The following is a 9,959-nucleotide window of genomic DNA, read 5'->3' on the forward strand; positions in this document are numbered from 1 at the left end:
AGGGCCTCTAAAGATGGTTTTGAACCAGGGGAGACTCCTAGACCCCACTGGACAATGTTGTCACAATTGCGCTTTTCAATTGAAAACAGACATCATCTTTAGAGACAATTGTCATCTTTAAAGACTTCTGCACGCCATTTTTCGAGCCGCTCTTTCAATTGAGCCAAAAAACACACACACACAGGCGTATCAAAATGCAACTGCGTGAAACACACAGGTGTATAAAAATACAACTGCGTGAAACACACAGGTGTATAAAAATACAACTGCGTGAAACACACAAACTTCACGCATGCGTGGAGTGTATGGAGTGTACGGGAATGATTCACGCAATGGTGCGAATAGTCACGGCCATTTAAATAACGAGAAAAAAAATTACTTGATCCACATCGTAGACTCGCAACTCCATATTGGTTCCACTGGATACGAATAAATTACTGGTCTGGGAGCATCGCAGTGCTGTAACACTACCTTCGTACCTTTCGTATTCGTCCATCACAGGATCGATTAACGTATCGTCACCTGCAGAGCAAAGAGGATATTTTTTATGCATTCCAGAAAATGTTGAGTGTTTTGAGAGAGACCTTGGACTGGAATCGAAGAATCCAGGCTGCATTTGTATAAGCCCCCGCATAGTGTTCCAACCACGAAAATTGAATTCTTTAGTGAGAAATCGAGACACGTAATGGAGAGGCCAGCTTCAGCTGCTCGCTCTTTGCGTCCACCCGCACTGCGCGGTCTTGTATTCTCCGTGGGATTGCGCTCTTTAACTATTTTGTACCTGCAAAAGCCAAAAAATAATGCTATGGAAACGTATTGTTCTGCTTTTTCTGTTCGTTTTTTTCTCTCTGAGAATATATTTTCAATATTTTAAGGATGATTCTGTTATTATTTTAATAAAAAAATTGCACCGTTCATGTAAAATAGCCGGAAAAATATTTCTGAAAGAATCGAAAATATATTTCAGTAGTGAAGTGGGCAAACGGTTCAAGTCAATTCCATTCTAGCGCCAGTTGTCGATGAATATCTCAAATATGTTTTTACAAGGAATGTTTTTGCACTAATTTTTCGTCTTTAGACATCTATAATCGATCTTCAATGCATGAGCAATCTCACTCCAATAATAATATCCCACGACTTTTAAAACGCATAGTAGTCTCCCCTTAAGAACTCAATGGCTTTTGATCCTGAATTTCAAATGTTCCTTCTGAAATTAAGTGATCCATTTTTTACTCTCACAACAATAGTCTCCAGAACCATGAGCTCCTTAAAATCACTAACTCGATTCTGGAACCTAGAAACTTGTCTCTGTGAACGATACTCACCTATTATGCAAAGTAGCAGTCGTAAAATTAGCCGTTAATTTATGAATGAAGATGTATCCATCGGCACTGGAGGTGACAAGTAAATGCGGTTCATTTATGGTCCTTTCACGCCAGAGTAGGGACGTCACCACGTCACCATGAACGCAAACTAGCAATGGGACAACTAAATCATTGTCTGCCAAATTCCATAGAGCCACATCCCCTATTACAATGAATTATTGATGACTCTTTCCTCAAACAGTTGTCAACGTGAGTAATTCGATGAGTCTACAAACCGTTGAAGAACCCAGCTGCAAAGATAGAGGACTTCGTTGGGTGATATGAAATGCAAGTAATGCAAGCATTTGTTTCCAGGTGTTTATTGACTGTTTGTGGTAAATCGTCATCCTTTTTGAGTTCGAAGAATTTTATTTGAGACAGGTGGTCACACCATTTTTCGTGATATGGAACGCTGTAAGCAATAGCTAGGGTTCCTCCGTTTGTGCTCCAGCTCAAGGCACTTATTTTTTTCTGTAAATAGTGACGAGTTGATGAGAAGATGAAAAAATATTTTTTATTTTCCCGGCCCGAAGGGAGGAAGTTATTAAATCAAATAACTTCTTTCCTTGGTAATTTTTAACTTGCGATTGTTTCGTTCGAGACAAGATTTGTTTGAGAACCTGTTAATTTTTCTCTCAGTGTGTCATGGAAATAGGTGGAACAGAGGATGGAATATGTCGGAGAGTGGATGAAGATTATTTCTACCTTAGAATCGGATTCTTCAAGTGTAGAAAATTTATTCAACAATTGAATCTGAAGAGGAAGCTCTCTAGTTGCAATTGGGTCATATCCATCAAGAACATCGCTTTCAGATATGTCATCCAATGCTTCCAGAATTCCTGGTGTCACCTTCCTCAGAAATGCTGCAAGCTTGTTGTAATCAATATCCGTCACTGCATTCGGAATTTCTGCAGTTTGTGTCTAACGGAGGAACAAATAAGATTAGTAAACGGGTGAATCACGTTTCTTCATGGAAAGAGCTGACGCTTCAATGACGCTGAATATTTACGATTTTTTTCAAATTTTCCTCGCGCAATTTAATTCACAGATTTGATGATTGAAAATGGTTGAATCTGTAGTGTGGTCTGTATCGAATTGTAAAAGGCCCTTTAATATCCTTAACGTATTTTCAGATAATCTGTATGTTTTTTAATTTAATTCGCTAAATTTCTTTTCTTTTAGGACAAATCTTCTAATAATTTAGTAGTGAGGTGGTCAATCGGTTTAGCGAAAAATTTTGGAAGACCTTTTTCAATAGTCTTCACTTTTCTTAACAAAAAAGATTTTTAGGAACATTTTGCTAACTCCTTTGAATTTGAGATATTCATCGAGAACTGGCGCTAGAATGGAATTGACTTTCAGTCAATTCGTTTGACCACTTCACTACTGAATTATGGAAAATCATATTTTTCGTACTTTTCTTGAGCTAATGACGATGAAAAGCGGTCGTCATTAGCTCAAGATTGGAGGAGTGGAATCAAACGAATTTGTTATTATTTGCCAGTTATTATCGCCAATTTTGATTTTCATAATTTGACACAACGCGTGTTGCCTCATCTCTATTATTCATTAACTTTATCTTTCTGAAATCACTGATTTCGAATTAATGAAATCATTTGAAATCATGGAATCACCTTCCGCGAGATCATTTTTTTCGAAATCGTGGTGTCACTCAATTATGGAGTGAGTGCCCCTCGAGCGGAGCCGCCAGCCCTTTCCGTGGAATATTTTAAATCGATCCTTCATGAGTCACGATGGTTTACCTGGATACTTTGGTGAGTAATGCTCTGACTCTCTTTTGAGTTGTGACGAATATTTTCCGTTTGAGCAGTACTCGATGCCGCTTCCCTACGAAGTGCAATTAAATTTTGAATGATTTACGATTATTTGACAAAATTCGCCTCGTTGACAAAAGAATTTTGGGAGTACTCACTTATCGGTTGTTGCAGTGGAGGAAAAACCAGATGGTTCACTTGAGTGATCACTGAACATGATTGAAATATACTTGACTACTTGATCCTTGGGATGAGTGACGTCTCAGTAACTGAAACAGAGCTTCAAATGTGGATTGACATTCCAAAATTAGCCAAATTTGGCAGTTATTTCAACTGTCACTGGTTGAGGACGGTTTATTGTCAAAACGTAAACATTAGATTCGACCGTGGCGCCATCCCTCCATTGGGGTGATACTATTTTTGGCTTGGGGTCGCCTGAGCCCCGAGATCTGAGCCTCTAGTCTATCCTCTTTGCTTGGCTCTACAAGAGTGAGAGGAAAGCCATTAGAATTAGAAGAAGAAGAAGAATTCCGTGAAAGATCTGCCTTACATCTGCTGGAGTGACCAAAATTCACATTCCGAAAAGATAAAATTGATTTAAAGCGTGAAAATCTGTCTTTGAATTTAGTGAGAGCTGAACTTTGAGTAAAAAATGGTGAAATTAACACCGGATCTGATCCAGCAGTCGATGCAGTACATAAATCCCGTCAGGGATCGGGAGTTGGATCTTAGAGGTTAATAAAACGCCGCGTCTTTAATAGTTGACAATAACAGCAACAACCCAACATATTTCGATTAATTAGATAGTTCCACAATGATGAGAAAAATTCTTGAATTTTTCAGGTTATAAAATTCCAACAATCGAGAATTTAGGAGCAACACTGGTAATTATTCAATTATTATTGTTTACTTTGTTCAAGTCAATAACAATTGGTCAGACAATTCGATTAACTCACACTTCACTAATTTTTGAAGCTGTCAGAATTATTTGGGATTTGTCGTAGTAGCTCTCCACTTTTGTCTTCAAATAATCCGACAAATATCACTCCTGCTCTAAAATTAATCGGCTATTTTCCTCGAACTTTGAAATTTTTCACAGAAAACAAAATATTCTGGTTTCCAGTAAAAATCTCTGAATCTTGAAATGCTGTCGTACTAAAATTTATTCGAAACAAGACTCGTTTGAGAACGTGTTGATTTTTACATCAAATTATTAATTTGCAATTTTCTCCCTATTGGGTTTATTTTCCAAAATTGTCCAAAAACGCTTAAACGTTTTATTCAACATTTTTTCGATTGTAAAATCGTAATTTTTGGAGACTCCAGGGCTATGTAACACTGAATAGCAATTGAGGATCATTTCAGCCGGGCCTTGAGAACTTTTTTCACTTTAAATAAATATGTTTTTGGTACAGAATTTTAGGGATTTTTCTTCTGAAATCAAGTAACCAGCAATCAAAACCAACAACAATTTATTAATTAGTCAAACCGTGAAAAGACCTTTCTCGAAAGTTTTTTTTTGCTTGAAAAGGAGTTCCTCTGACGTTGAGAATTATTTACCTCCTCTTTGGGACATCGTTAGGGCAATAATTGCCTCAATAATCTTGTTTTCATTAATTCAGGATCAATTCGATACGATTGACTTCTCCGACAACGACATTCGTAAGCTGGATGGATTCCCTCTCCTAAAACGTATAAAAACTCTCTTCTTCAACAACAATCGAATCGTTAGAATCTCAGAGGGTCTGGAGCAATGCATTCCCAACCTGGAGACCCTGATGCTAACAGGAAACATGCTGCAGGAGCTGGGAGATCTGGACCCCCTCATTCCCTTGAAGAATCTTCAAAACCTCTGCCTCCTGCAGAATCCAGTCTCAGCTAAACCTCAGTACAGACAGTACCTGATTTACAGACTTCCACAATTGCGTCTCCTAGATTTCAGGAAGATAAAGCAGAAGGAACGAGAGGCTGCTATTGAGTATTTCAGGAGTAAGAGTGGAAAAGACATGGCAAGAGAGATCGCCAAGAAGGCGAAGATGCAAGCGTTGATGGGAATGCCGGAAAAACCGACAATGAGCAGTGAAGAGAGAAACAAAATCGAAAAGGCGATCAATAGTGCCTCAAGCTTAGAGGAAGTCAAGAGACTCAGTAAACTGTTGCAATCAGGGCAACTTCCGGGGCAAGAGCAGCATCAAAATGGTGAGAAGATTTTTCCATTCATTATTAATTCAGTACACTGAGAGAAAAACACGTTGTCGTTGTACAATTTCATATTAACAAATTTTAAATACATTACTATTCGCAAAAAATCAGATTGTTAATATTATATTGTTTGAAAAATTGAATCAACATATTTTAGACTTTCATTAATGTAAGGGTCAAATTCTTGTAATATTACAGAAATTTAATTTTGAGGGGAATCCTTGCACACATGTGGTTTTCTAATGGTATAACTTGTTCATCGATGAATTCTGTGGTTTGCAGGAGGAAATGCCATGGAGGAAGATGATGAGTAACCGTAAGAATCCAATAAGGCTTTTTTTATAATTAAAATATGAAAACATAATACCTCGTATAGGTAAGTGCATTAAACTCGAGAGTTTACAGTTTTTTTATTGATAAAATCAGTTGTTAAGTTCATAAGAGATCGTATACTACACAAAGATTGAGTTTTTGAAGATTTAATTATTCAAGTCATTTGAATTATTAATGATTGTGAATAAAGTAAATTCAAAAGCTACGAAGCGATTTCCAAATTTGGATAAACATATTCGATCCAATTCTATTGTCTATTTGTTTTCTTTCAGAACTCTTCGAAGGGGATCGCAGCGATGATCTATAATATAATTTGAAGAAATACATGATTAATGATAAATGAAGTAATAAGTCGTTTTATAATGAGAGTATTCTGGTTTTTCGAGTTTCGAAAAATCATATGAAATAAAGTTTTTCTGTACATAGCATTCTTTTCATAGTTATTAAACATGTTTTTATATTCATTTTTTATATTAATTGATGATATGAATTAAACAATATTCCCGACACGAGAACAACATCGAGATGATGAAAACAATTTGATATTTAACAGGTGATAATTGATACAAAAATATTCTGTAGTAATTGAATCATTATTTAGCAAACATGGAGGAACTCGAATTCGCAGAAAACCTTTCACAAATTCTTTCATTTGTCGTCCAAGAAGCAGAATATTCCGGCGTTAGTACACTGTTGAAAATTTTTCCTTGGATTTTCCGTGCCAAATTCCGGAAATTTTTATCATATTCCAATTCCACTGAAATTTCAGGAAATCTTGTCATTGAAAATTCAGAATTTTGTGGAAAAATAAAATAGAACTGTATCTTCCCGTTCCATTTTCCCCTGGAAATTCAATGCGCTTTGACTCTGAATATTCATATTAGATTGGAAATTCAAATAAATCAAGGAGTTCTCGTCTTTATGCCCTTGATTAGATAAATGATAATGTGAATTTCTCACTGTTCATTCATAATCTAATAATGATTAAATATTTGTGTCGATCTCTGGGTTCCACATGTTTTCTCACTCATTTAAAAACTGAAAGCTTTCATTTTCGAAGAATGAATGAATATTTTTATTCTTTATCTCAACATCTTGATCCTGACGTGTCCCATCACACATCAATACATTAATACATGGAGGTGCAGAATTAGTCAAAGTCCTCCTCTAATAATTAACATACTCCAAATAAAATATTTAACAAATAAATTGCTGGGAAGTTCATCTGCAGTTCTGGAGCTTTAAAAGTTACATAATACGGTACGTGATCGACCAGCAGATGTCAGTGGAGAAGCGACTGGGCCTCGAATCACGGTTACAGTTGCTTCATTCTTCAAAAAATTAGATTTACAATAATTTTAATTAGTTAAGAATGGGGAGTGGGTGGGCGGTGCTCACTAAGCCAGAGGTGACCCCCATAGGGGATTCACCACCTTCCTTTGATACAATGTTGGGGTTCAAGGATGGAAGGAAACCGAGAGGTAATCAGTGAATTTCTAACCTAAATAAATTTATATTTATTCTATAATTTTATGTATTTCTTGATTCGCCTTGAATTTGTTCAATTAATTTATAATTCATTAACACGTTTTTTATGTTTGTTCGTCACTTGGTACCGATATTCAATTTGTCTGTGATTATGCAGGGGAATTTATTATTATTGTGATATAACTCATGTAGAATTCGATGTTTTTGTTATTTTTATCTTCCTCTTGCATTACGAATTGGAAGCAAAAGAAGTAAACATTCGTATTTGTTGATTATCGGAAGAGATGGAAGTGTTCGTCAAGTAGGGGAGAGTGGGGTAAAATGGACACTTTAGACTTTTGTTTTAATTACTCTTACTCTATCCGAAGCACTTTATCCTTAAGAGAAGAGATATTTGACGCACAAAATTAGTTTTGTGATATTATGTCGATATTTCTCTCAGTGTATTGACCACTAGAAACTCATCGATCTAATATGTACTGTACATTTTAAATAAGAGTACATTTTAAATAAGAAAAGTTCGTAAATTAAGAACCATTGGATGTTTACTTTCGAAAGGGATGGAATTCTGAAAAAATTGAACATTGAGTTAAGCTGTCAGGTGACAGACTTTCGATCACAAGGCAATTAGAGATTATATTAAGATAGGATCAAAAACTCGGAAAATATTGCCAAAGTTAGTTAAAATATGAGCAAATTAAATTTTTAACATGAGAAATATCAATTCAAGAATCAACTCATTCTTAAAATACCAGAAAACGCGCTTTCATTTGAGGTGAACTAGACTTCATTTAAGTGAAAATTATTGAGAACTAGAATTTCTCCGTTTGATTTTTAGGGAAATTGTCTTTAGAATAAGTGAAAATTTTATTAATCTTCGGAATCTTTCTCGATAGATCTTAGAAGGGCAGGGTTCTGCAATTTAGAGGATTCACTATAGCTTCTGATTTTTTTATATTAATTGATGATATGAATATGTGTATTTTTTACATTATATAAGAATCAGATCAATGTTAAACATTGATTACAGTCATGCTTACCACTCACCAAGAAATGAGAGCAGCTAGACTTGACCACGAATTTCGTGATTACTGTGCTCATCATTACCTAAATCTGGAAGTGTGCAGGAGGGCAAACTATCCCTGGGTAGTCAAGTGCGGAGCAGAGAAGCATGCTTGGGATGTCTGTGCTTATGAAGAGTAAGATTATAAATAGTTAAGCTCAATTATCCGATAGACTCGATCTGTGGAAAAATGTTCTGACACTTTTCGGAAAAGATTTTCGATTCCTCCAAATTCCCATTATTTCTTCCAAGATTACTTAGATTGGAGACTCTCAAAATCGCTCGCTCCTCGATTTCTTTTCCAGTTACGTTTTGAGAATGAAAGAGTACGAGCGTGAGCGTCGACTCCTAGAAAGGCAACAAAGGAAGAAACAGGCAGCCGCAGCCTGAAGACTTCTTTCTCCATCTGTAGGTGTCCAAAAAAAAAAAATGAAAGAAACTAAAAAAAATCATCTCTGTCGTTAATACTTAGAGCTTGTGAGAGACAAGATTTTTCATCTTGCGTATGTACATAATTTAAATGGATTGCATCAATAAAATTCATCTAATTGTTGAAAAATTTGCCAAAAAAACGTAGAGAGTAAAGTGTATTGATTTTCCTTCAATGAATCCTTTCATCACTTCAACCGCACAATTACATATTTTTCTTAATTTATTTTTATTCATCGAGAATATCATTATAATCTATCGTCGTTCGTATTGAAACAGAAATTATTTGAAATACTTGAAAATTATTACTTCACCCCCAGATGAGTATCACTGCGGAGGAGGGGGAGGGGGTGGGGGTGGGCTACCCTCCCTACAATCGATAACTTTGGACTTCGCTGCTGCAGGTACTGCCGTAGGATGCGGCGCTACTTGCAACACCTGCTCATCTGTTCCTCTTTATTTACTTTTTTTTTTCATTTCAATTCTATTTGTGAAAAATTAATTGTTCTTTGGTGACAAACATCATATTTCCATTGTGAAGCATGCCTCCAATTCGTTGGATTAATCAAGACTGATGTTAGGAGATGATTAATCTCAGAGGTAAGAATTTGTTAATTACTATTATTTTATTTTTAACGAAATTCGTCACAAGAAGTTTATGACTGACGACGGACCGAGGGCGTTTCAGCCTAGTGTTTACATTTTATGTACAAAGAATTGATTGTAGAATTTCGTAAATTTTACTCTAGGGGAGGTAAAACGGACACTTTTTTGAGAGCCAAACAGAGAACACTTTGGGACGAGCCTAAACTGAGCTCAATTGATCAATTTGTTGCTGAGTTATGAATAATTTTTAAAAAGTCTAAAGTGTCCGTTTTACCCCACTCTCCCCTACTCTAGGCTCTACAGTCTAGAGACGTGAAAAATTTAGGAAGTTCAAAAATTATTTATTCATGATCTATTGTGAATAAAGTAAAACGGATGCTGAATTTTATTGTTTCGAGTGTAACGAATATTTAAAAAAAGGTAAAAGCGAGTGAAAACTACGGCGCAAGGGCATTTTGAAGGTAAAAACAGGAAGGAATTGAGTTTTCCGTGATTATACGGGGCAAAAGCGACCGGGTCCGCGATTTTCCCTAAATTGAGAGAAAACCGACGAAGTTCTCAAACAAGTCTTACTTGTGCCAGCAAGATTTCTTTGTTTATAATCGATTTCTTTGTTTATAAATGAAAATATTTGAATTTGGAGGTCACAAACCGTTCCATTTTGCCCCACCTTCCCCCAATAAAATGACAGTAACGCCA

At 36.0% G+C, this 9,959-nt stretch overlaps 4 protein-coding genes across 5 annotated transcripts in view; 3 read left to right on the forward strand and 1 right to left on the reverse strand.

The window, feature by feature from the left end:
* Positions 1-3,589, reverse strand: part of LOC107041081 (WD repeat-containing protein 34) — a 6,848-nt gene extending 3,259 nt beyond the window's left edge. The window contains exons 1-7 of the mRNA XM_015261462.2: positions 3,298-3,589; positions 3,128-3,212; positions 2,070-2,285; positions 1,601-1,835; positions 1,326-1,527; positions 585-781; positions 380-522 (exon numbers count right to left, since the gene is read on the reverse strand). Of these exons, the coding sequence (XP_015116948.1) occupies positions 380-522; positions 585-781; positions 1,326-1,527; positions 1,601-1,835; positions 2,070-2,285; positions 3,128-3,212; positions 3,298-3,356 (1,137 nt within the window). The 5' untranslated portion in view covers positions 3,357-3,589. The remainder of the gene's footprint in view (positions 1-379; positions 523-584; positions 782-1,325; positions 1,528-1,600; positions 1,836-2,069; positions 2,286-3,127; positions 3,213-3,297) is intronic.
* Positions 3,543-6,100, forward strand: LOC107041083 (probable U2 small nuclear ribonucleoprotein A'). 2 transcript variants are annotated; one of them, XM_015261463.2, is made up of 5 exons: positions 3,543-3,873; positions 3,983-4,023; positions 4,762-5,338; positions 5,624-5,657; positions 5,947-6,100. In XM_015261463.2, exons 1-4 carry the CDS (start codon positions 3,792-3,794, stop codon positions 5,653-5,655), a joined length of 732 nt encoding a protein of 243 aa, XP_015116949.1. In that variant the 5' UTR covers positions 3,543-3,791; the 3' UTR covers positions 5,656-5,657; positions 5,947-6,100. The 2 variants fall into 2 exon arrangements, 1 of the variants encoding a protein (XP_015116949.1); XR_001461036.2 differs by having other exon boundaries at positions 3,546-3,873; positions 5,624-5,717.
* Positions 6,101-6,964: 864 nt separating this feature from the next.
* Positions 6,965-8,791, forward strand: LOC107041048 (NADH dehydrogenase [ubiquinone] 1 beta subcomplex subunit 7). The gene is made up of 3 exons (XM_015261406.1): positions 6,965-7,155; positions 8,193-8,361; positions 8,531-8,791. Exons 1-3 carry the CDS (start codon positions 7,047-7,049, stop codon positions 8,613-8,615), a joined length of 363 nt encoding a protein of 120 aa, XP_015116892.1. The 5' UTR covers positions 6,965-7,046; the 3' UTR covers positions 8,616-8,791.
* A 276-nt stretch (positions 8,792-9,067) lies between these two features.
* The window catches only part of LOC107041103 (elongation of very long chain fatty acids protein AAEL008004), a 43,998-nt gene continuing 43,106 nt past the window's right edge, over positions 9,068-9,959 (forward strand). The window contains exon 1 of the mRNA XM_015261495.1: positions 9,068-9,254. Coding sequence (XP_015116981.1) covers positions 9,239-9,254 — 16 coding nt within the window. The 5' untranslated portion in view covers positions 9,068-9,238. The remainder of the gene's footprint in view (positions 9,255-9,959) is intronic.

This window comes from Diachasma alloeum, unplaced genomic scaffold, assembly GCF_001412515.2.
Source record: "Diachasma alloeum isolate Michigan unplaced genomic scaffold, Dall2.0 Dall_scaffold_00354, whole genome shotgun sequence".
In the NCBI taxonomy this organism is placed as follows: Eukaryota; Metazoa; Arthropoda; class Insecta; order Hymenoptera; family Braconidae; genus Diachasma; species Diachasma alloeum.